Consider the following 26,959-nt stretch of genomic DNA (forward strand, 5'->3'; position numbering starts at 1 on the left):
GCGTCTCGAACCTCCCATGTCTCAAGTGTTGGAGTCTTCTGTTATTCTACTGCAAAGTCTTTCCCCTCTTGGAAAAGAAAGAGCAAGCAGAGGAAAAAGACCCAATGGAGCCTTTTGAAAAGGATGAGTCAGGGCGAGGGGAGGCTGGACTCGCCTGGATTCCCCGCGGCAGCAGTCGGTTGTGACGTCGGACTCTGCCCGCAGCCCGGCACTGGAGCCCTGGATGCAGTGGTAGAAAAAAGTGCAGTTGAATTTTTAGCTTGGCGTGGGTTCTTTGTTTCGTGGTTGGGTTTTTTCCCCCCCTGCTGTGTGTGGCTGACCCCTTCCCTCCTCCTCCGGGAGCCTTAACAGGGGCAGCGAAGCGGGGACGAATCCCAGTACGGGAAAATACGCGGTTGCCTCAAGCCCCAGTCTCCTGGGGTGAGCAAACCAGTTGATTTTTGCTGAACTCTGGCTCTGCCTGCACTCAGGAATGTCGGGCTGGTTGTCTCTTCCCCTCTCCAGGGAGAGGCTGGGTCCCTGGGGGTAGGTGCTGGTGGTGGCTCCGGAGAGGAAAGGTTGGCTCTCCAGGGCTCACCTCGCTCTCCCATCCCCTCTCCCCCAGCTCTGTCCCTTTCTCCCCTCTCCCCTTTGCCTTCTTTTTGGGGTGGGCAACATTTAATTTTGTCTTCATGGCTGAGAAGCCTTGTGCCCTTGTCTTTCCATCCTGCAGTTGGTCTTCCACCACCGTGGCTTCACCTCCCTGCCCTCCCCCTCCCTTCAAAGCAATATCTTCCACCCCCTGCTCCGGAGAAAGGGAAACCTGATTTATTTTAAGGGCAAAACCCTGCGGAGGCTTCACCTTCAGGATGTGTGCGAGCCAAGGGCTCTGATGCACTTTTTGGCATTTTTAGTTTGCTAAATTACTAACTACAACCCTTACCCCAAAGGAGACTGGAAAAAAAAAATCTTAGATTCCTTCAAAATACATCCTGGTGGCCTGGCCACTAATCCAGCAGGAGCGGAGTAGGTTTTGATGGAAGACGATGGGGACGGAGCACTTGCAAAAGCAGTGTTCTCCCACGGGGTAAATCCTGAAGCAAATCCAAGCTCATTCCTGGGCATTTCACATCAATAAGGAGTGAAGGCACACATGCCTCGATGCCACAGAAAATCTAAAAATCACCTTGGTTTTTAGAGCCTACTCAAATCAGTGGAATTTTTCTTTTTTATTTTATTATGTCTGTGAAAGGTCTCCGGTCTGGATTTGCACATATATCGTGATTGCAGAAGCTGACCCTAACTAAGGGCTTGGACACTAGACCTCTCAGGGTTTTCTACACTTTCTGTGCAATCAGAATTCAAGACTAATCTGCAGAAATCCTCTACTCTACTCCCACAGACACCAGCTGCAGGATTGGGCCCCGAACTGGGGAAAGCTTGTGTAAGAAAAGAGAGAATCCAAAGTCCAGAGTCAGGGAAAGTTTTCTTTCTCCCACAAAAAAAGGTGTTGGTTGTATGGGGCTTTTTTTTTTTTCCTTTTTTTTTTTTTTTTAAATTTTCTCTTGATCCTCAGTTATTTATTCTGATAATCATGTTTGGTGCATATTTTATCCACTGGCTGGTTCAGCTGTCACTGGTGGTGATTACTGCCAAAGGCAGGGTCTGTCTAATTAATGTTTTCCTTCTCATCTGCTGAATTTATATAGCCATTAAAGATAAATATGGATGCTTTGTGGCATTTAGACCCCAGATTATACTTTCTCATCCGTAGCCACCAGGGAGACTTTCGCTGCATCTTATTATGGCATAAAGGCACCAAAATGCTCCAACAGGATAAGTCAGACTGAGTCGTGCCAAGTTGTTATGGCCCAGACAGTCTCTCTTTAGACATATTTTGAAGATAAACTTTATTCCCAAATAAAGCTTTCAACTGGAAGGTTGCTTTTTTTTTTTTTTTTCCCTGAAGTAGAAAGAATTCAAAGGGATGCTGTCATCTAGTTCTTGCCCAGGATCTGATCTCCTTTGAAATGGTTATGAGCTGGTAAGGAATGTTCTCTGGATTTAACTCTTCTCAAACAATGGCCTTGTTTTTACTGGTTTTCTGAAGATGCACACACAGCACCAGGAAGATTTCGGGTCCTCCTCTTCCCCTACCACCCCTAGAAATGCTGGGTAACATCCAGCGATCCTGAAACGCTGCGAATTTTAAAGAAAACAGACTTTAAATAGAGTGCAACCGAGCTGTGTAAATCACTGCTGCATTACTGCAGCCAGGATCTTAGAAGGATTCAGAAGAGGATCAGATACTCGGGTGGAGCATGACCCCATCCAAGTGCCATAGCACAGAGATAAGTAAAATACCTGTACTTCAGGGGAGATGCCACGTTCTGAGTGCCTGGAGTAAAAAAGACACTTTTTGGGTTTTTTTTCCCCCTTTAAGGCAAGAAACAAAACAAACCAGGCTGTTCCGTCCGTAGCTGTGCAACAGATGCTTGGTCTACCTTCTACTGAGGAATATGGTTTGGGGTGTTGTCAGGTGGAGCGTTAGCAGCTCCAACTCATCATCTCTAAGGCCTCATGGTAGAGTAGATGGAGAAATTCCTGCCCATGGTCACGTGTGTGCTCTGAGCTGAAGGTTTGGACCCAACCAGCGTCTCCTGCTGCCTCGCCTGGAGCAGCAAGGCACTTGGATGCTGTGTCTCAAGGAGGAGAAAAAAAAAAATCTGTCCTACCTTTGGACATGAGGCACTTGAAGGTGACGTCTGGGAGGGCGCAATCTTTTCTGAATACTCTTTCCACGTGGCTTCGTAGTGGGAGAGAAGAGGTGGTCTCTTAAATTCCAGAAAGCCCAATGGTAACGTTGCCAGTGCCTAAGAGAAAGGAAAAAAGAAAGAAAAAACCAAACCAAGCCAAACGTGTCGGGATCAACACTCCTCTCCCATCCGTGTAACTCTGACTTCGACGCCGGTTGATCTTCCTCGCCTGGCGTGCCGAAGCAAGCACGTGATGATGGCCACCATGACAGAGAGTTTGATTTTGCTTTTCATCCTGTGGTTTCTCTAGCCACATCCCGAGGTTTTCCTCGGGATTCTGATGAACCCAGCATCTGGGCTTGCTTCAAAGCAGACGGCGTAACGCGCACGTGCGTATCGACCTGTGTATTTTATGGCTACAAAACGGGCTGTGGCTGTTAGCTGGGCTCGGGCTGGTGCTCCACTGGTTAAACGGGGGTGCAAAATGCAAACATGACATCACGTAACATGACATCACGTAACATGACATCACGTAACATGACATCACGTCGCTGGGAAAACACAGCGCAGGGTTTGCCAGCGCCAGGTTGGTTCTGCTCCTGCAAAAGTTGGGGGCTAAACAACCCCCCCCTCCAACTCCTGACATCGATGGGGCAGGACCCAGATAAAAAATATTCTCGTGGTAACTACAGGCCTACTTTCCACATACTTGAATTTACAGCACAGCCGGACTATTTCGCGGGACTAAAGGCACTTTAAATGTCTTTTAATGCAATGTATTTGCTATGGATTATCTGCATGGAATACAGTCTTAATATTAAAAAAAAAAAAATCTTCCTTTTGGACTGCTTTGTTTTCAAAATAAAACATGGAAAGGATTCTTGGTCCTGTGATGTGAACTTCTAAGCAGGATGGGAGTTGTTTTCACCTTGTATTCTTTTAATTGACATGATAAGAATACAAGTGGGTTTTTTTTAAAGACATCCTTTTCTGTCTTAGTAATAACACATCATATCAGGAGGTGTTCCCAGGACACATCTAGGATAAAACTAATGTAACTGAGATTTGAATCAAGACTATAATTTTCTTCTTATTTTATTCTGCTCAGCTTTTTAGGTTTGTTTTTTTTTTTTTTTTTTGCAGGCTTCTGAGCTTGAACAATGAAGTTTGCTCAGCCCATTTGACTTTTTGACAGTAGTCAGGTTTAGTGTTCTGATCCCTGGACTAGCACCAAATTATTTCAGAAATGTAAATCACTTTAGAGGTCGTTATCTGAGCTGTCTGGGTAGCACCTCCAGGTTTAGGCTTCCTTCGCTATTGTACATTAAAATACGAAGAAATCGGTACGATGCAGTAACCAAAAGGAGATGATGAACTGTAGGAAAAAGCCCATCATGCAATTAACTATGGATATCAATAGATTGATTCCCGTGGGAGCTTTGATAGCGCTGCTTCCCTGTGTGTTACACCTTGAGTAGGTGATAAGGGCATAGCCAGAGCAAGGACTTACCTGTAACCCTTTCCATGCTCTTACCTTGCAAACTGCTGCCCAAGGCAGCCCAGAAATGGGAGCAATTCAATCCTGCTGCTTCACAGCCCCTACAAGAGGCACCGTGAGCCTCGTTAGAGACATCGACACAGAAGGATGCTCATGAAGGCAGGACGGAGCTGGAGTTGCAGTTAAGGTGCTGGGTCGTGGTCCAGGAGATGGAAGTCTCTGATAGTAAAAGATCTCCTGGTATCTCAGCTGCTCATCTGTAATATGTGAACGAAACCACCGTGTTTTCCCAGGGCTATTTAAATTGTAAACCCCCCAGCCTGGGGCTGTTTCATAGCATGTCCTGTGCTCAGCCTTGATTCTGCTCAAGGAGCTAAATGTGTAATTTTTTAAGCAGAACTTTGTCCCTGCAGCCCTTCTGCAGTGAATGTCACCGTCTTTTGTACCTCCTTTCAATGGCTATGACCGTGTTGCAGTATTGGAAAAAGAAATAACATATCAGCTTTTTTTCTTTTTCCCCTTCCCCTTCCCAAGGCCCTGTTCATCCCCTCTGCCCCAGGAGTCTTCTCCAGGTTGGGAGAAACTCTGCTAACACAATACAAGCAGCTATATGTTAATTTAAACATGAGAACAGAATTCTGCTCTCCCAATGCCTTGTTCTATTTTTCTGAGCAGAGATGTAGCAGATACATAATTAGATTATATATACACACACTCTCTCTATTTTTTTATATATATCTACACACACACAAAAGCAAATACTTTATAAATATGCAAAAATGTCAGCTCTCCTGAACAAATAGTTTTCATACTAAACAACATCCTAGAAACAGGGGAGGAAATACTTTAACCGTTATGCAAATAAACAAGGGTTTATACCCTGGAAATGCAACCTCAGGTACCACAGCACGCTGAGCCATAATTAATAGCCCTGAAAGCAAGCAGGGAGCAGATTGCTGCAAAAGGGCCTGTGGGTGGTGGAATAAACTCTCAAATAGATGCACAGCTCGGAATCTGCATTTTACAAGTGCTGTGGAATTAAGCTCCGGTTACAACTGGGAGCAGGGAATTAAGGCTCCTGAAATCCTCGCCTGGTTGTGTATTAGATGTCTTTCTGCCTCGGGTTGCCTCACCCGGAAAGGAAGGCTGGGAATAATTTCCATTCCCATAAACAAATTGTGAAGTTGCTAATATTTGTGAGATACTCACGGATGTTTGGGGAAAGATGTGGAATGACTCGCTAAGGTGACCGCAGGCGTCGCACGCGTGCCCCTCTCGGAAGCTGGTTTTTCATCTCATGTTCACTAAAAGGATTTAGAAACCTTCCCGAGCCAGCTGTAGAGACGAGGAACTGGTCCTGCTGCGGGTGCCTACTGGTTTTTCATCCCGTGGAGTGATCGTTACCAGCACGGCTCCCCAACAGGCTGGAGCTGAGGGAGCAGAAAACACCTGCACGTTTCCATTCGGCCACCACGAGAGGATCTCTGCAACACCCTCCATCTCCTCCCACAATTTTCTCATTACAAAAGGATGAGGAAGAACCTGTGAGCTCGATTCACATACTGAAAATTTTCCAAAGCCTGGGTGTTATTTTGCTATTCTTTGCCTTTTTACACAACAAATCACGATTTTTTAGCAAATAGGTCAGAGCAAGCAGCGATTTCACTTTTTCTCAGGGAAACTGAGCTACATTTTGTTGGTCCCTCCTCAATTTGAACTAAAGTTATAAAAATTGACCGGTGGTTTTGTTCCTTTTTTTAAAACCTGACAAAATATTTGGCATGTGCTGGCAGAATGCATGTAAACCCCTTCTCCTCTGCACAAAATATGTAACTAATAAAATTTCAGGATTGCTGTGATAAAGAAAAAAGAAAGACTTTTATATTTGAGTTTTTGTTGTTTGTTTTTTTTTTTAAGTACTGAAAAGAGCATGCTTGCCCTTCTGTAAAGAATAATAGTGGTTTCATGCTCTGAGACAAGCTGCATGCAAGTACCTACTGGCTTTCCCAGTGCCTGCTCCGAGGGTTATTTCCAGGGCTCCACTCCGCTGCGGAAGGATTTTTGACTCTGCCAGCTTATGGACCTACAGAATAATAAGAAAACTCAGGGTGAGAATTTCTTAACTCCTTCCACCTTTCCTGCCTGACAGAGGTGGGGATAACTCGTTGTGCCTGAGTGCCCACAAGAGAAATGAGGATCTAGGATGGCTCCGGCTGTTGGCAAAGCAAACGGGTGATGCCTGGAGGTGTCTGACAGCAGCAGAGATGCGCGAGTTGGTGCGTGAATCTCTGAGAAACAGCCTGTGCCACCAGCTTTGGCACCAGGAACACAGGATGGCTCCACATGCAGCAGTGAAGAGTAAGACAGAAGCTCAAAGCAGCCATCAGGTTAATTCCTCTCACATTTTTGCCACCCCTTGGTTTTGCTCTTTGTTGATATTTCCCTGCCCCTGTGCCAGGCCAGGTTATTTTCCCTCCCCAAACAGGACATCTGCCCTGGCTTCTGCGGAGCTGCCTTGCAACTTGGAAGAGAATTTGCATCCCTATGGAAACCAAGTTTTTCTTGGTGTTTCTTCAAAGGAATAATAGGGCCTACCAACATGCTCCACCTGAGAAAACTGATAAGATCATAAAGCAGAGTGGTATTGGCTGCAATAACTTCCTGTCTCTTACGAAGCTTCCCATGACTCCACCGGGCAATTATCTCCGTGTTGTGCTGACAGGTTCCCATCTGCTTAGGGCTGAACGTTGCATCCTAAGAAGCAGCAGAAAGGAAGAGCACCAGTTACACTCTGACAGGTTCGCTGGGCTCTTCGGAAAACCAGAGGAACTTGATTTGAGATGCTAATGAATTCTTAGTAATCCACTTCTTTTTTTGTGCTGGTCTCTATTCCTCTGCAAAACTGGAAGATGGAGGAAAACTGATGACAGGAAAAATATAAGGAATATTTATAAGGAAGGAGCAGGCTGGAAAACCTAGAGGCCAGCTCCTCAGCTAGGATTTGGCAACTGCAGAGGGAACAACTCTGCTGCAAGGTCGTTTAATACCCGATGAAGGATGAACAGACACGGGGCACAAACCTGCACCACCTTTGCATCCACCTCATCCACCCACTTCCTTCATCGCCGCTTTCAGTCTAACATTTTCTCCATCCAAATGTTTAGTCCCATCGATCAGAGGCAGGAAGCAAGAGCTGGGAATCTGGATTCTGCCTCTGGTACCTTCCGAAAACCTTGAGGAAATCCCTCAGCTCCCCCCACTTCAGCGTGTTCACAGAGCAGCCAGGCCATGGATTAACCTCAGTCCTCCAGTGCATGGAACATATTAAATAATTACCTCTCAATTTTTTCCCCGTTTACCTATTTTTTTTAAATTTGCCATTAGCTTTTTTTTCCCCTTTTCATTAATTGTACACTTTTATCATTCCGTAACAAGCCTTAAACTTCTTCAAGCACAAATGAAAAGCTGCGTCTAAGCTCCTTAATAACATTCCGGAGTTTCAATGAGACCTCGGGAGAGAATAAACATTTGGCAAATGAGGAAAAATTTGATTTAAACAGAGTAAGTACTGCAGAAATTTTACTGCTTAAGACTGCATATGAAGAGGCACAAAACTTGGAAGCACTCTTTCTTCTGCGGTTTTTTATTATTATTTCCATTTTGTAATGTTTATAGATGCTGTTCCTATTACTGCTGGCCCTAGTGCTGCAATTTTTCCAGCGTTTTCTTCTGCCTCCCACCACGTTCGGTGTTTTCTTCTAATGCCCCAGCTCAGTTCAACAAACCACAGAAGAATGCCAGCTTTCTGCCCGTTGCCCAATAGTTTTCTGACTATTTACATCGAGCCCTCGTGATGGCAGGGAACATCTGAAGATGTGAAGGAGGCATATTCTAAAATAAAGGTAAACCCACCACCTTATATAAGTAATACACAAGACCAATTTGGGGAGGATGAACACACTGGCACAGCACACACCTCCTGCCCCCGGAGTCAAAAATGCAATAAGGCTCCGGAGAGCAGGACGGAGCGAGACACAATCCTTCCCTTCCAAAAACAGATGCGCTTTGTCCAGGCGTGACAGGCTGCGGAGCCCCTTCCCTGACCCCGGAATCCTTTGGGCTGGAAGGGGCCTCCAGGGGCTTCTCCTCTTCCTCACCCCGATGCACAAAAGCTTCCTGGCTTTCCTGTGACAGTATCCCTCTCCGATCGCTTTTATTTCCTAGCTGCACTTAGCTTTACATTTAAATCCAGGTGCTGCTCCTATCACAGGGCTCTCCCATGTTTTTCTGGAAAATCATGCATGTGATTAATGAAATAACAACCGAAAACTGTGCTGTTTTAATAGCATGGAAGACGTAGCTCTTGCCCACACCACCATTGCAGAGGAATTTAATGCCAGGCTTAAACACGGCTTCAACGCCTTGACGGCTACCTCGTAGCTTCCTATGGATTTTAGGTGCCTAACGTGCTTGGGCCCTTTGGAAAAACCTGACTAGCAACTGTCTGGGGCCGAAAGCCCCGGTGTTTGAAAAGCTGGCTCCATCACAGCCCCGCTCTTGTCGCCTAAACGTTGCCCCCGGTGCTGCCACTGCCAGCCGCAGAGCACCAGAGGCACAGCGGGAATTTTTCCCAGCGTTCCGTAATGCTGCTCACAGGTTCGGCGTGGGCAGGGCGAAGATAAATTAGGTACACAAGACAAGGCCACTCATGCATAGAATAAGCAGTTAGCACTTCAGCAGAACCACCACCACCGTTTATAGCAACTCAATTGTATTTTTTTTTTTTTCCTTATTAGCTTCCATCCTGCCATCTCACAACGGTCTACAAACATTGACCGGATTACAGAGCCCCAAATGAAAAAAAAAAAAACCAACAAATGGTGACTCATCCACCCAACTCCAAACAAACACAAGCTAATACTTTTACCACACAACGCAATTAAGTTGCAGAACTCGGTGTCACTGTTGCTGCCGTTAATTATGTCAATCGTTACATAGTTAGACGTGTTTACGTAGGTCCACCACCGCATATTGAACATGGGAGCCTGGATGCAGCTTCGGAATCAGGGAGCCCTAAAAAACCACTGCCAAGCCCCAGAAAAAGAACACTATCTGCCCCGTTTCACTACATTCTTTCCCCAAGCACTGGCATCTAATAACTCCTACAAACATCGATATTGCTGTAAGTGAACAAGCACAGCAGCCTGAAATTCTTTTATTTCTGGCACTGGTGAAGCACATCTCTGTTGTGGTGGAACACAGAGGTGCAAAACCAGCAAAACAGTGACGGGGGTGAGCAGAATGACAACTGATGATGGGATTGCTGAAGGGCTTACAGAGGCAGAAGGCAACAACTGCATGAAGAGCTACTCCACCAGGCACTGCGAGCTGCCACCAGATGGAAAAAGAGGGACAAAGTAAGGCTTTAGGGTCTACCTAGCTGGTGCTGCTCAGCTGTAAAGTCAGACTACGCAGAAATGCCTTGGAGGCACGTTTTTTTTTTTTCACGTTTGTCTAATTCACCTTTTCAGCCAAAATACTGCAATCATGGTTCCATCATCGTGGCAGTCCCACTCTCGTCGTCATTAATTTAAGCAGCAGTTATCAGGCCACGCCATGCCATTATATTTGGGGTTGGTCTTTGTTTTGTTTCTCTTTCGGTTTCAATAAGGAAAGTTCTTCCTTCAGTAAAGTTTCAGGGGGAAAAAAAAAAAAAAACAACAAACAACTGTCTTCGAGGGAAAAAAGGAAAATTCCTGGGGAAAAGTCCTTTAAAGCAGCTGCAGCCCTCTGCTGCCATCGTATGGGAACTGCCTTCAGAGCAGCAAGAAAATCCCGAGGGGTTGGTTACTATCCCCAAGGAACTAGTTACTTACAGTCAGCTATTCAGAAGTGGAATTTGTAAATTAAGTTATTTTAAACCCCAGGTTGTTCGTGAATACGAACTGGTTACAGCTCTAGGAACGGCAGCTTGCCGTGCTTTTCCCGGGATGGCAGCACCACAGAACATCACTGTTTTACCGGATAACTACTCCTTGTAGCACAGCCTCCCCTAACAACGTTTGCAGCTGGTATCGTGCCACGTTTGTGTTTTACAACGCTACAGCTTTGCTCCAAGACATACGTTACGGCACGCTGGCGTAGCGCTGTGACATCCTTCCACCGCAGCGTAATCAATCTGCATGCAGGTGTCGTGGTCCTGCGTAAGCTCGTCCCACAGCATCGTGTTGCAAGCGCCACGCGGAGCCGCGCAGCGAGCCTCTGCGCCGACGTCAGCAAACGCCGGGGCCTGGAGCCATTGCTTGGGGTCACCTATTTACTCAGCAGATCGAAAGATTGCATCCAGAGCAGCGTGGGCAGCAGGGCAAGGGGGGGGATTCTGCCCCTCTGCTCTGCTCTCGTGAGACCCCACCTGGAATACTGCGTTCAGCTGTGGGGTCCCCAACACAAGAAGGACATGGAGCTGCTGGAGCAGGGCCAGAGGAGGCCATGAAGATGATCCGAGAGCTGGAGCACCTCTGCTATGGAGACAGGCTGAGAGAGTTGGGGCTGTTCAGCCTGGAGAAGAGAAGGCTCTGGGGTGATCTTACAGCAGCCTCCCAGTGCCTAAAGGGGCTACAAGAAAGCTGGAGAGGGGCTTTTGACAAGGGTGTGTAGTGACAGGACACGGGGCAATGGCTTTAAACTGAAAGAGGGGAGATTTAGATTGGATATAAGGAAGAAATTCTTCCCTCTGAGGGTGGTGAGGCACTGGCACAGGTTGCCTAGAGAAGCTGTGGCTGCCCCATCCCTGGAAGTGTTCAAGGCCAGGTTGGATGGGGCTTTGGGCAACCTGGTGTAGTGGAGGGTGTCCCTGCCCATGGCAGGGGGGTTGGAACTGGATGATCTTTGAGGTTCCTTCCGACCCAAACCATTCCATGGTTCTATGAAGATGCGGTTTGGTGGACCTGGTCTCAGGCAGGAACAACCTTGCGGGACGTGGGGTGGGATTTGGTCACGGCAGCAACCTCCAGAGACGACCTACAGCTCCACAGTCTCCCAGCGCCCACATCCCCGAGCGATGCTCCCGGTGGTACCCCCCACCGGGATGCGCACACGGGCCCCGCCGCGCCTCGTGCTCCCGCACCAGCCACTCCCCCCCACGGCGGGGTACGGCCACCCGGGCCCGAGGGCACCGAACTGCCGCTCGGAGCCCCCATGTCCCGCCCGGGAGGCGGCCGGAGGCGCCCGCCCGCCCCGCGACCGCGCAGCCGCCTCCCGCCCGCCCCGCCGCAGCCTCGCTCTGAAATGGAGGCCCCCGCGGCCGCTGGCGTTAATTATTCATGAGGGGGCGGGGCCACGCCGGCCTCGTGACTGGGCGGACGTTCCGCCGAGAGGCGATTAAATATTCATCAGGAGGGCGGGGCCAAGGTGGGCGGAGCCAAAACGGTGGGCGGGGCCAAAACGGTGGGCGGGGCCGAAGCCGTGCGCGCGGCCCGCCCTCCCCGCAGGGGCAGCGGGCGAAAAGGCGGGAAAACAATTGCCGCCAACAAATTAGCACAGAACCCGCAGAGCGGGGGGCCAGAATTGCTAATAATTCTAATAAAACACTCCTGGAACAAAACAATCCTCTTGCCTGTGGTAATTTCTTCCCCCCAACGCGTGCGTGAGCGCCGCCTGCCCTGATCTGAGCTGGCTTTCCCCATGTTTGCCAACATTCCCGCTCCTGAGCAAACGCCACCAACGCAGGTGCGCCCGTCCGTGGGCACCGCTATGCCCGGACCCTCCTTTTAACCCCAGCAGGTAGCGACGTTTGACTGAAATCACGCTTTAAAAAAATTAATTTTTAATAATAATAATTTAAAAAAAATGTATTTTTCTATTTTTTTTTCCCCCCTCAGGGACGCGGCGCTCGCTGGGGGCAGCAGGGGCTGCCCGACACCCCCCCAATCCCTCTGCCGCTCCCCTCAGAGGTGCCCTGCCAGGGGGTGCTTGCGAGGGAGGGAATTCCCTGAGGTAAAACCAGCTCATAAGGCGCTGTCTGTAAGTAGACACCGACCACAAGACCTCCTCCATCACCCGTGTGTCGGTCTGGGGGTGCAGGTCGCCATTTTCAGCCCCTTCCCCCCGTTTTGGCGGCTGCGGGGGAGAGGGGCGCGGAGGGGGACGCGGCCCGGCCCGGCCTTTGGCACAAGGGTCTGTCACAGCCCGGCTGAATCCCGCCCAAAAGCACAGGTAAAACACCAAATATAACCCACTCCCTCAAATACTGCAGGCGGAGGCACAAACCTGGTGTAAGCTGAGGAAAATAAGGGGATGGCGGGGTTTGTCCGACCCCGAAGGGGCGGCCCGAGCTGGGCCTCCCTCACGACAGAGAAATCCCGGCCGCCATCGGCAGCGGGATCAGGATTCCCCCCAGATTTGCTTTCTACTCACAATTATTCCCCACTTTGGACGTTCACGGGGCTGCTTTGCGCTGCCCATCTGATGTAGAGCCTTTAGCGTAAATAAAAATGTGTTTTTTGTGCAGTGTCGGTGTAGGCCAAGGGGTAACGAGTACCCTTGTTACCCGAGCGCTCTAAGACTTGTCACCCCTCGCTTGAACTTGTACGTTTTTATTTGAGGTGACAAGGAAAAAGAAAAGAAAAAAAAAAAACAAAACCACCAGAAAAAACCCACCCTGTCGAGTTAATATTTGAAGTGATTCAGTTTATGGTCTTTGTGACCAGGCAGGGAAACGGAAACGTTCCAAACCAATCTCCAAAGTAAACAACCTTTTGCCATAAATGTTTGCCAAATGCTAACACGGGGCTGGGAGAAACATCAGGACAGAAGCACATCCATTAGCAGGAGTTTAGCGACTGCTTAAGGACGAGAAACATCCTAGAGGGAAAGCTGATGCTTTCTGCCTTGTAAACAAATTAGCTTATAGCAACAAATAAGATGACCCTTCTTGGCTAATATTATGAGTTTAGCTTGTTAAATATTTAACATTTACCTTTCAATTTTCCAGTCTGGATTAAGCAGTTCTCTAAACAAGTGGTATCCCAGCAGCAGATGGAGATGCACAGACCGTTGCCTCGCGCTGGCTGAACTCCCTAAGAAATAAAAACCACGTTAAGTCAAAGGGGAAGCAAATGGGAGCTTTCAGTAAAGTCTCTAAGCTTTGGCTTTGAGACTCGCTGCTTGTACTCATTTTTATTTACATTAATTTTATCTAGCTCTGCTCTACATTAAAATAGTGGTAGTCAATTCCACTTCACTCAGGCTGAGTAGAAACAGACTGGAATTGGCTGAGTACTTCTGAATACCTCCTTTGTGGCGAAGTATTTTTTTTCTCCTTACAACACAATTCAGACCCAAGGTGAGATTTTCAGAAAAACACTTAAAGATGACATAAATCCTGACAGTACAGTCCTGCTGAAGACCATAAGGGGAACGGGGGAGGAAAAGAAAGTATCAGAGGATTGTAACTTTATTTCTAAAGCGTACATCAGAAATACGTGTCAGATTTAGCCTGTCTCCAACAAAGTCCAGTGGTGACCTGTTTGTAAACAGGAGCGGAGCTGCTTTGCGTGTTGCACACAAGAAATTTAAATTGTCTCGAATTCACAGTCACGTGTATAAAATTTCCACTGACTTCAGACTTTGCTTTCTTCGCTTTTAGAGGACGAACATTTTTTCATATATGTTTATCTATAGGTGGTTTCTTGATTGTTCTTCAAGGTTTTATCAATTTTGTCTCTTGCCTGAGCAGCGTAAAAGCCTAACGAAACACTAATTTAAGAGCAGCTACATCTGCTCACGAGCCTTGTGAAAGTTTAAACTGCACGCTGCTTTAGCTAGCTAAGATTACACCACACCTAAACTAAAAATGCTCCCTGTGAAGCACTTCCTTAAAAGCACAACGCAAACTCTACCCAGCACACCAGCCAGACCCATTTGTGCCACCACTACCGAAATGCCCCACGTCCTCTCGGTTGGCCGGACAAACAGTGCTTCCATTGTGGATGTGGCAATTTTGCTCAGCAGTCTGGCTTGCGTGCTTTCCTAATAAATGTGAAGGATGTTTGGAACTTGTTTTCTGTAATTTTTGTAAATTTTTAATCTTTGAAACAATGAGGTCTATTCTCCGAGTGTATTTCCCACTGATGGTAACTGGGATGTTGCACTGCAGCTTGGACAGGTTCCAGTTATGCTACTACCAGTGCTGCCAGCTCTGGTAATTATACTGCAGCACTCATTCTCTTTGGCAATTTCCCTGAAGCCTCAGCTGCTGGAATCAGGAAACAGTGTGAAAAATCTCATTTAAAAAAAAACAGCTCTCGTTGTTGCCTGACAATGCGAAGCGTACCTACTCTGGAGACTCACAAACCAGAAGGCAAATCCAAAGAACATATTTATTGATCTTTTAAAGCTCGTTACTTTTCAGATCTTCATGATTTTGGGAAAGCCTGGGTCACAGAATTTGTTCACATTGCAATACGGTATCATTTATTCCTATACCACACATGTAGTTGTTATATGAAATTAAGACATCTATCAACTTAAATGCTGCAGGAAAAAATGGGTTGAAGCTTCACTTTGTTGCTTTTAATTTTTTTTTTTCCTCAGACACAAGCATGTATATAAGTAATTATCACTCTAAAGGAATCAAGTAACCTGATAATCATTTCAATAACATCACGATAACTTTTTCGTATTTGATTGAATAATTAGTGTAACAAGGTAAAAGAATGTTAATTACTGTAGCTTGCACCATTGCATATACTTCCTCAAGAGTGTTTTTTTTAGAACTATTTTCCTAACTTTCTGATGTCCCACTCATATGATGCCCCCCGGTGCTTTTATCTTTTTCCTCCTCTAAGATCAGCCGAATACTCCATTCTCTGAGACACAGAATCAGAAAATTATTTAGTAAATTGCCTGTCATTGCACTAAATCCAAACAAAAAATTATCCTACCTGTATGACCAGATTTTCACACTCCATTGCTGTGCTTACAATGGAGTGATTTCCTCTTAGCCTAGTTTTGGGTACACTATTTTCCTCCTCTGATTTTTCTCTCCAGGTTAAATTTCTGGGACCGAGAGCACAATGACCTCCGCTGCAGGGCCCAGCTACACCTTGATTCCTAACCAGAAATACCGACGCAGCAGCCGGCGCTCCAGACAGTGCTGCAACATCTCAGATACAGATTCCCAGTCTCTGTCAACACTTGGCTATTTCCAAACACTGCCATTAGAGATCTTCCAAATGGTATTGAACTATCTGTCAGGTGAGAATCTGATAAGAAAGGCATTACTTCTAATATCTGAAAATTGCCACAGAGGTTTTCCGTTTAGAAAAATCCATTATTATTTAAAATGTTTTAGCTTTTAGCTAGCTGAAGTCATTTTATGTGACTTATTCTCTGAATTTTCAGCTTTTATGTATGAAGAACCAAATGACCAAAATTTAAATTATAATTAAAAACTATTTGAAGTGGGTTTTTTTGCTTATTATGTGTGAGAAGTATTCCTTAGATCTATCCATTTCTAATTACTACCGTTTGTTGGCGAAGGAGATAAACAGTAATTAAATTTTGTTTTATTTGCAAATCTTATTTCTTGGCCTATTTTTGGAGTAAGATAAAGCTATGGACTAGTGATCAGCTGTTTTTCTTGCAGTGAAGATTTACAAGTATACTGGGTTTTGCTTTTTCAGTGAAGGATATCAGCATGCTGTGCCTGGTGTCAAAAACCATCACCAACCGCCTTATTAATTACATCTCAACCTCATCAGGAAACCGAAGGCTCTTACTGCAAGACTTCCATAACCTCGAGCTACCTGGCAAGAGAGAAGGAACTCATATTTTAGAGCACTACAAATCTCTAGGTGATCCTTTAATGGTAACAATTAGAGGAGAAGCAAACCCAGTTAAAAGGTTTCTTCTGTTATGTGCATTGATCGGTAAAACAGAGGACGTGGCCCAAATCATTTGTGCAGCTCCCTCTGAAAGCAAAGTTCCTCCCCATGCCAAACAGCCCACTCCAATCCCATTAACTGGCAGGGGGAGGTGGGAAGAATTACCTGAAATGATTCCAAACCCTCTTAGTTATGGAAAAAATAATGTATGTTCTGCCTCCTCGGTGTTTATTTTTTCCTACTAAATGGCGAGCAGGGCTCGGGCAGAGGATCAGTTCTCAGTAGTAGGTGTTTCCAAATTTAGTTTGTTTGGACACCACCGCTGGAAACCGCAGCAGAACCCAAGACTCCCAGGCCCCACACTGGCTGGAGGAATTTGGCAGTTCAGGCTGCCTCCATGTATCACTCTGGAGTCGCTCACATTCCTCGGTCTGGGAAACGCAGCCGCAGTGCTTAAACCCAGCCTAACTCTAACGTGACCAACAACAGCTGCCATTGGAAAGGCTGCTTGATGGTCTGCTTGGGATGTGTTGCAGGTCACATTCTGCTTCTTAGAAAGAACGTGCTGGTCACAGAAATGTTATCACAGTTGCCACTGACTGGCATTCTCCCTGGCAGCTTTGTATCAGAGCTCAAAGCCTGGAACAGGCATGAAGAACACATTTTCCCCTCCCTCTTAGCTTAAGGGCAATGCGAAAACGTCTGTGCTTTTGCTGCCGTGGTAGACCGTGTGCTAATCAAACCCTGTCTGGGGGAAAAGATTCACTTGTTCCTTCTTTCAGCTGCTCAGACCTCTTTTGGCACAGCATAAGAGAAATCTAGATCAAAATAACGTGGGTTTGGTGGTAATGAGGAACGTCCTTAAATTCAAACTTGTTTGCTTTTCAGCTTTTCTGTTGGTCCTTAGCACACATTGATTCTAAGTCCCTGTCACTCAGAAATGAAGCATTCCTTCTTGCATGTCTTGGACACTGAAAAGTTTCTTCACCCACCCTCTATCAGTGTTCTCCTATCAGAGAAGCAAATTGAATTAAATCGTAATTTGATCCGTATCAATTCACTGCTACCTAGCTGATAAAAAGAAAACTGTTTCTTTGACAGCGAAATAAAATGATGCCATGTTTAGATGCAGAATTATAAGTTATGGTTTGAACTTAAGACATTAAAACCAGTAAAGGCATACACAAGGTAAGAGAATGCTGTTAAAGTCATTTAGACAAAAGATCTCCTGTTGTAAGCAATCCAAGTAGGTTTTGAGGCATCTTAAAATAATCTTAGTGGTTTATTGTTAAAATGAAGCCTGAAACCCTACAATCCTTTTTTTTTTTTAAAAAAATATCAAAATTAGTTTGGGCTTTGTAGTAACCACACACAAAACAGCCACTTGTAATCTCAATGTAGGTGTGAACCCATCCCTATAGTAGGCCTAGTTGTAAAAATATGACATATTCAAGACACAAAGACCATTGGCAATGGCTGTGTCACCAGTGAAAGGCTCAAGAGAACATTTTTTTTCTTTTTTTTTTTTTTTAAGAGGTCAGTTGCAAAATCAATATTTACTTTACAGCAGGAAAGACTGGACTCAGTGAGAAAAATTCACTCCTCTTCAGAAAGCCTGAACAGGGTCTACACATCACATAAATCTCACTTAAACTCAGAGAGGTCTGGCTCCACTCAAGCCCATGGAAAAATCTTCCAGTACTTGTAATGGGCTCAGAATTCCAGTTGTTGTTTAAAATGGACTCGAGTTACAAATGAGCATGGCACTGTCCTTCTGCAGGGGGGGAGTGTTGCTGTACAAAACCACCAGCAGCACCTTTTACTCAGCCCTTTTCACTCAAGATAATTTTCCCCACCCTGATGGCTGGGTTCCCGTTTGCAGCTACGCTGTCTCAACAACTTCGAGTATTCCTCAGGGAGATCTCTCCAGGGGCTAATCTAGCCAACAGAAAATCAACTTGACTGAGCTTTGGACCACGTCCAAGGCTGATGAGTAAATTGTCTGTGGTGTAGGATGCTGACACACCTCTAAACAAGGACAGAGTCAATTTAGAACTCCAGTAAATGCACAAAGTACTTTTGGACACTGGAGAAGTTAGGTATTTTGGGGGAGACTGACAACTCGGGAGACAAAAAAGCTTCCTGGTTTGTTTCGTTTTTTTTTTTTTCCCCTCCCAGAAAAGTACATGCTTTTCTGTGGATCCCTTGCTTAATTAACAAACAAGATATGTATATAAATATGTTTTATTCTGGTAAAAGGTTTTGAAGAGCAAACTGTCAACCTATTCTCTATCAGTAGCGTAGAAAAAAATACTGCGTGACAAACAGCTGTTCCACACGGTAATGAACTCCAGACTTTGACATCCTGAACACATACCATTTCAGTCCTGTATAGGAAGAAAATTTTACCTCTTAGCTATGTTTTACATTAACATAGTTGAGAATATTTTCTCTTTAGAGCATGTGGCTATCTTGAAAAAAATCTTGGAAGCTCAGCTTTCCATGATGTAAGGGGAAAACCAGCGTTCCCCGGGGTACTGTTAAAAGAGGTGCAACAAGTAACATTTATTTCCAGGATTTTTAACAAATCTAAAACCAATCTAGTAATTTTAATGGGGCTCCAACTGTGGCTAGCAGGGACTTCAACACCACACAGTCATCTCCGTGTCTGTTTTGCTCACAGGGTTGCTGCTGAAGAGGTGCACGCTGCTGTTGCCTACAAAGGACAGGCTGAAGTACGTCCACAAGGTTCTCTCGGAGGTGAGTTCACCTTCCACTGGGGTTTCACATCGTCCCTTGCACTTACAACACTTTCTGCAAGGCAGCTGCCAGCTGAATTGTGCCTTTTACTGGCCCTTTGCTGGAGTTTCTTGCTACTGCATAACGAATTTATTGATTTGAAAGCAGTCTCTCTTTAATAACAACAGAAAAGCCTAAGGCAGTGTATCGAACACAAGGCTGCTCTGCTAAGATTTCATATTCCAAGATGGGTGGTTTTCAACTTTTCTCCAGTTTGTGAACTACCAGAAGTTTTGCAGTGAAAGAGCACAGCTCTTCAGAGAAACTTTACTCTCCTGAAAACACGGTTGCTCTTCTGAGAGACCTTCTGTGCACACATTTGGCCAGTTTTGACCTTAGTACTAAGCCATAACACAGGTACTACGACTTGTTTCCTTACACAATTAGGGAAGGGAATCCTTCTGAATCCCTCTAACCAGTACTGATGCACACAAACAGTACAGACAATTTTCAAATCACAGGAAGTCGCCAGTAAAGATAAATTACTAGTGTTTTGCACTTGCAGGTTTCCTGTTTTAAACTGAACGGTTGTCCAAGTCCTTTGCATTGCTTAGGATTACAGTGCTACGGGATGTTTTTACAGGTACAGTACTTTTGTGGAGAGAAGGCAAGTATCACAGACATAAAAGAAAATTAAGGTAGTTTTCTAAATTAATCTGTGTTTTTTTTCAGGATATTTAGAATTATAAGATGGTTTTGAGCCTTGGAGGGTAGAGGGGAAGGTATTTATTCACACAGTTCTCTGAATTTGCTTTCTGCTTGTTCAAGTTGCTGATTTCACTCTTGAGGATTCCTTGGTCTGGATTTCACTACCAACCAGTCTGGATTTCGATTAGCAATTTATTGTCTAAGATGACATGGGAGAAGGGGAGCATTTTATTACACAGCTTCAAATTCACAAATCAAGAGCAGAGATGGTTTAGTTTAAAAGCAAACGGCCATCCGCACCGTGTGCCAGAATATTTTTGTTAGCTCGCGGTAGCTTAAAACTAATTAAGAAAAAAATATCAGTGTCAAATGAATTAGTTCAGCAATCCACAGCTTATTCACTGTAATGACTACTGTGATTGCAAATACCCAGTAAAATGCTAAGGGTAGGACTTTTTAAACACTACTTGAGATGTTTGATTGGGAAGCATGACAATTGCTGTAATGGAGGCTTTGCTGGAGAGTAACTTTGCTTAAAAAAAATACAGAAACAAATTCTCTCAGAGGAACAAGCATTTTGAGCACATTTTAAATGCATTTAGTCTTGGAGACTTGTGTGTACAGGTGCTGTATACGTATGAAACATTAAAGTATTTGATAATACCAAAAAAACGTGATTATCTTTCCGTGGTTAAGAGTTAGGGATAATTATCTGTGCCAGGACATTTGTCTTTGTAACAAATACCTTTGTGTACTTCCCCACATAAAGATCAAAAATAAGATCTTGGCCCTGAATGTGGAACACTGTTAGCAGCTTTTGGCTCCGGGCTGCATGAGCCACTCCCGGGGAACAACTTTTCAATAAAACAGAGAGAATTTTAGTTATCTTTGAACAAAAAGAAAGGAGCACCCCAAAAACTATTCTGGAAGAAACTATTCTAAGCTTAAGCACAACCTCTGCCATAACGTACGGCACGTCCGTGGCAGATAACGGTTTCCCTCCACTCGCCAAGGAGACGCTGGGCAGGCACCACACTCCAGGTATGACACCTTCCCTCTCCGTTCTCCTGAGAAATCCCAGGGCAGATTGTATTTATCTAACACCAGAAATGGCATCGAGATCTAAATCTGTGGCTCCATGTGTTCATTTTTACCCCCTTTCTTTTGTAATCTTCAGATCCTCACAGCAGGCTGGGATGAACTGGAGTGTCACCGGGTTTTTAACTTCCTCTGCGAGCTGAGCAATTTACCCCGTAAAGTACAGACAGTTGTCAGCAGCAAACCAGGTAATCATCAAAGCAGACAGAAGTCCTACAAAATCAAAACGTGCTATCGGGGAGAAGTCAGGAAATGGATCTTAAGTACTGCAAACAAAACGTGTCTAGAACTGAGAAGGTTGTAGCTCAGCTAAGCCTTGCAGCACCAGCCCTTTCCTGACTCTCACCTGCATTCTGTTAGCTCCAGCCTTACGCAGAAAGTGGGCATTCTAAAGCAAATACTTGGCTAGCACATAGATAGATACAGCTATTTTTCCTCACCAAAAGCAAAGCAAAGTGCTTTTGTCTCTGACACATGTCCTGTAGTGAAAAGAGTTTTCCTGAGAGGCGTTTAGGTTTTTTTTTTTGAATCATTCAATTGTCAAATCAATGCACAAGTTATGTATATATGTAAACAGTGACACAGACTTGAATCTTTTCTACTGTACACTAATGCCAGTGAAATCAACACGAAAGGAACCGACATAAAACCAAAGCGATGCAGTAAAAAGTTCAATTTACTATTTCTGAAACACAACACTGACGCGGCACATGCCTCTCAAGAAATTCTCCTGTTACCCAGCACAGACTGGGTACTTCTGTGGAACACTTTATCCACAGCCATATACACACTTCCTCCTATTTCCACTTACTGATGCCATCAGAGAGAAGAGATCAGAGTAACCAAAAACCAGAGCTGAGAGCCCCTGGAGACACATATGAGCTGCAGCAGAAAGGTACCAGAGGGTGGCCTGAATTAGCACAACATATCCAAACTCAGGAAGTGACAGCTGAGAATTCAATTAAACCCCCCTAGATGTTCTTGAGCAGCTTTAAGAAAATCCTTTTTTCTCTTCCTATTAAAAACACCCAACATTGATCATCTGTATTGCACGAGGCTGAATGGATTTGTAATATCCACACTCTTTCACCCCAGGCAGTGCCAGGAAGCTCGAGCTGCGGATAAGGTTGTACTGTCGCAGCGTCTTGTTGAACCACTGGATCCATCGGAGTGATTCTGCATTTTGGTTGACTCGTATCTTAAAGCCGTGGCCCATGGTCAATCAAGCTCGCCTGCTGTATATCATCTTCGGGCCAGTGTCCTCTCTTGATGGCGAGTAGTCTGGGGGGTTAATTTTCAAAGTTTGTTCCCGAGAATGAGATTTCCTTCTTTCCTTTTCTGAAAGCCAAGCTTTATGCAAATAAAATGTAATCGTGTTGCCTAGAAAAGAATTGTTCTGCTTAACCAGACCTCACTAACGTATATAAAATACATAAATGATACATGTGTGTAGGAATACACACATCCATATGTATATATATGGATGAAGTTAAAATTCCAGTGAAGGATTGCACCTCTGTTCCTCTATTCTCCCCTGCTTAGGGTGGAGTTAGCTGAAACACACCTTTTTCCCTGCAGAAAAGCATGTTTTCTCACTTAGTTATCAGCCCTGGGCTCCTTCAAATCGCCCTTTGATTCGTGCTGCACCCACCACTGTCCCCACTAAAATGGCAGATGGGAAAAATCTCACTGCCACCAAGACTGAGCTGTGTTACCTGAATTCCCCTCCCCTGACTCCGCTGTAAGGCTCAGTTTAACACTTTCCTTGTTTAAAAAAAAAAATTACTTTGTCACTTAATAGCAGTTGTGATTAATATATTGCTCAGGACAAGTGGTTTGGCAGAAAATGACAGAAGGACCAACAGATGAGACCAGCCTGAAAGGTCTGGCAGATGCCATTAAGCTGCTGTATGACACAGAAGCCAGAGAATGGACAGCAGACGACGTTATCAGTCTTGTGGACGAGCTGTCAGGTGTGGTTTTGCCTTTGTCATTAATCCATAGGATCATGTACTCCTGTCCTCCAAATCTGGCAATAAGACACAGAGGTGCCTCGGGAAACCGACTGCGATATTCCTTACGGTAGCTGTGGTGTAACTGGGAAAGTCATCACACTCGGAAGCCAGGCAGGAGCTGGGGAGGAGAGAAACCCAGCACTGCTGACAAATTCAGGCTGTCTTTCCCCATTGTGAGATATTTTCAGAATCCATGCAGACTTTTACAATTCGAGTCTTGTCTAGCCATTATTAAGGAAATGTCCAAGCTGTGTAAGCTGAAAATGTAATGTTTGTTCAAGCCAAAATTCTACTGAACGATGTTAATGGCTACATGGAAAGTCAGTTTTGGGTGAGATGATACCACAGAAGCTCTCGTGGAGAGCTCCAACTGGATTGCTGGTAGGAATTAAATTACTTAGAGACTTCACTGCTGCAATTCTGTGCCAGAGGGTATCCCCTCACAAATTCTGGCGAGCTATCGAAGCCAACAATTCATAAATTCACATCTTCCAGAATAGTTTTTGGGGCACTCCTTTCTTTTTGTTCAAAGATGACTAAAATTCTCTCTGTTTTATTGAATAAAAGTTGTTCCCCGGGAGTGGCTCATGGAGAACAACGCTCGGCTCCTTATTCTGAGCGGGAACAACATTTGCTTCACTTTCATGGCCAGCAAAGCTGTGAATGGAAGAGCTGTCGAGTTAGCCAGGCTCATGGTCTTCCTGACTTTGGTGAGTACTACCAAACAGAGCAGGCTCAGGCCTCTTTACCTCCCAGTTTGCTTTCTCAGACTGGAAAGCTGTTTCCCCACCTACTCCCACGATCTAGGAGTAAATCCAGCATGAGGCTTGGTACTCCTCCACCAAGGCTCTGGCCTCTGCCTGGCACATCTCTGTGAGCTCCAAGCCCATCCTGAAGGAGAAGTACCACTAACAAAATGCTCCTCCCTTAGCATGCCAACAGTAACAACAACCTCTATGTCCTTGTAACAAATCCTAATTTTCCAGGCCATGGCTGCAACAGGTCGATTAGAATCAATAGTTAATTCTAAGATCTAATCTTGCCTTTTATAGAGTCCTACTCACCATAAAAGGTGTATTTCTAATGTTTCCTGTGCATGTCAGGTCTGTGAGAAGGACCTGTACTGCATGGACTGGGCAGTAAAAATGATGCAGAAGGTCTGCAAAGTGTTCAGTGCTCCAGGGGAGAGGAACAACTTCCTGCAGTGCGTGGAGAACGCCTTCGCTCACATGATCATGGACATGCTGCAGACAGTACTGGCCGGTAAGGCTGCACGTCCGCGAGCTGGAACGGGCTCTTTGGTTGGGAAAACATGTTTTGCTAAGCAAAACATGGAGCAACACACGGAGCAACACAGTTAGTGTGGTGTCACTGCCTGTCCTCCTTCCCTCCCTCACCAGGCAGAAGCCTGAAGCTTCCCAATGGCATCAAATAACCAACCAAGTGTCATAATTGGGGGAGACATTTATTTTAACTGGTTTCTCTTGTCTAAGAGATCCCTAACGCCGTGAACGGTGAAACCAACAGCCTTTTGAAATGTGTCCCACCAGGGCATTAGGTCTAAACGTGGGCCTGGAGCAGCTGCTGAGCCAACGTGCCCAACTCAACGTGCTGCAGTTGCCCCCTGGCCACAGCTTGCCAGCCACGATAAAACCCCGGGTCTGATTACCACGGCGAGCTCCAAAGACGAAGGGCCTGCTGGCTTAGGACAGATTTTTGTCTCAATGCACAGTTGTTCTTGTCTGTCTTTGGGCAAGCTGGGGATGGAATTTTGGAGAAGGTCTCCAGTGTTGTTTCACAGCTGTCCTGCCATCAGGTGCAGTAGCTGATGCCTCATCAATCTGAGCAGAGGCTGCTGATTCAGCTGCTGCTGAAAACACTGAACGAGTCGGATTTATCTTCAAAGAAGCGGTTTAGTTTCACTAATAATTCTAAAACGGTTTTCTTTGCCCTGCCAGGGGATCGTGACGAAGAGGACAGCAGCTTTTTGAATTTGTTTCACCTTATAAATGCACAAGCCAACTTCCATAAGGAAATCCTGTACCTGACCATGACGAGCACCAGCAACACCATCTGACGCTCTGAATTTTACAAACTCTTGCTCTACTCCTGCCTGATATTTATTTTTATTTTTTTAAAAAAAAAAACCATTTGCAAAGGAGCATCCACTTATTTCAGAAGTCTCCATTCCAGCGAGAGCTGGAGTGGCAGCAGGAGAAGCTGGTGACACAGACATCAGACTGGCTGCACGAGCTCGTGGAACGGACTGGGGAGATCTCAAAGCGTTGGCAGCGGAGTTGTGCCCGTTCTGCTCCTCGGAGGCTGCGCTGCGGCACGCCGAGGGAGCGGGCCGGGGGCCTCCGCTTTGGGAACATACACTGTGCTCTTTTCCCACTGGGTCTGTTTGCACACACGATAAAAACAACACGGGTTTCGTATTCGATGCGCCCAGACGAATTGAAGAATGTTCTCTTAGTTCAGAACTGAGAACGTTTTGATCTTTTCATTTTGTTTTCTCTTGGGAATCGGAGGGGAGACAGACACGACTAGAGGAGCACAGCTACGTTTTTCCCGTTTGCCGGGGTCTCTCTGGCTTCACGCTTCCGTCCTGCGACAGAAGCGCTCCGCAGACCGGAGCTGCTGGTTTTTCTGCTATTTTCATTTTTTCTGCTATTTTTTTTTAGCAGAAAGAGGCAACTCCTGAAAGCAACCTAACTGCTTCGATCGAGCAAGGCAATTTTTTCCCCAAAAAACTACAGGTGCCTTTTAACCATAAAGCAGAAAACCCTCCACTCCCTCTCCCTACTCAGTGTAGTAGCTGAACTGTTGAGGTGTATTTCGTAGCACTTTGCTAAGTTGAGGACACACGTTACGCACAGGCTGTTTCGTTACAGTGTGTAAATGTTTGCTACTTATAAAAGGTTTTCATTTTCTGCTATATGGCCTTCAAAACAAAAATATGTAAAGTGTAATAAAAAGCACTTACTTTTCTGTGCATCATTTACAACGTGGCTGTTTTCTTCGTGTTGTTAAATAGCCGCCTTCTCCACTTTTCCCAATGTTCTAGCATTCCTTCAGGACCAGAGTTTAGCTGCAGGGACCTACCTTCAGCTTTGAAAGCCAGTCTCCAACTGCTGGGAACAGCTCCAGTGGTACTAATTTATCTCAGCTGCCCCCACTTGATTCCATCAGCAACGAGCTGACAACAGGTTTGCCAGGATTTGCCTGGAAGTCTGCACGTTAAAAATTCTTGTGACATTTGTGGAATATACGATTACAGACCGGATTTGACCACATGAAGGAGTGGATCCAGGATCCACATTTGCTGAGGATCAGCAGAGTGCCAGCAGATGGCAGAGGTGAAACCTTCCCACCCAGCAGTTGCTCCCAGTATCCCCTTTTTCTCGCTGTTTGAAGGTTAGATTTGGAATGCTACAGTTGTGCTGCAACCGTGCGTTATTTCTGAAATAACCCAAATGCGAGATTCTTCCCCTGAAATCCACTCAGGGAACTTCACGTCTCCAAAATGACCACTACTGAACTCAAAACACGAGGAGAAACCAGACTTGCAGCACAAGGGATGCCATTGTGCAGCGATACAGGAAAAGGGACTTCTTGGATTCCCTGGCAGCAGCCAACAAAGACGAAATGTCGGCTCTGCCGGCGCTGGCTCGCTCTCGCCGAGATCCTCCAGGAATGGGAGTTTGATGTGGCTGCCAAGTGTGAAATATTGATGACATTATTAATTATTATTAACTGCCTTTTTTCTTACATACACAAAAGTTTTTGCAGCGTTCGTACCTATGTCAGCGTTTCCACCAGACGAGGACTTTCCTCCCCAAAGGATCGGAGCTCAAACCCACCGGAGCGGCGCTTCCCAAACCAGTTCTGTTTGAACTGGGGAACGACACCAGCCTCGCCGCCTCCTTTTCCAGTATCACCCTCCGATCAGCTCTCGCCATTAAACACCGCTGGGCTGGTGGCATCCAGGCACGCAGCCCCCGTGCCGTGCCGCGCGCCGGCGGAGCCACGACAGCGATACCTGAGAAAATGGTGCTTTTTCTTCCGCTGCCAAGTTTTAACTGCTGCCCTGGGGAGTTGGCAAAACCCTCCCATGCCGAGAAGCAAAACTCCCCCCGTGCCAGCGTGGCCCTTTTCGGAGCAGGGCTGCACCCTGACTGCGATCCGAGCTCGCTGGGCGCCATGTCCCATCTGCTAAAGAGCTGCCCCTGTCCGCTGCCACTGTTTGTCCGCAAATTTCTCCTGAAATCGGCGTTTTCA

At 45.7% G+C, this 26,959-nt stretch overlaps 1 protein-coding gene across 1 annotated transcript; it reads left to right on the top strand.

Annotated features, from left to right (window-relative positions):
- Positions 1-15,308: 15,308 nt before the first annotated feature.
- Positions 15,309-24,755, top strand: FBXO47 (F-box protein 47). The gene is made up of 10 exons (XM_009981288.2): positions 15,309-15,489; positions 15,918-16,088; positions 18,802-18,878; positions 19,423-19,500; positions 20,743-20,851; positions 21,759-21,935; positions 22,490-22,636; positions 23,246-23,388; positions 23,782-23,941; positions 24,637-24,755. The coding sequence occupies exons 1-10, from the start codon at positions 15,309-15,311 to the stop codon at positions 24,753-24,755; spliced, it is 1,362 nt and encodes a 453-aa protein (XP_009979590.1).
- Positions 24,756-26,959: the final 2,204 nt, after the last annotated feature.

The sequence above is a fragment of the Tauraco erythrolophus genome, chromosome 25 (assembly GCF_009769465.1).
Source record: "Tauraco erythrolophus isolate bTauEry1 chromosome 25, bTauEry1.pri, whole genome shotgun sequence".
Lineage (NCBI taxonomy): Eukaryota > Metazoa > Chordata > Aves > Musophagiformes > Musophagidae > Tauraco > Tauraco erythrolophus.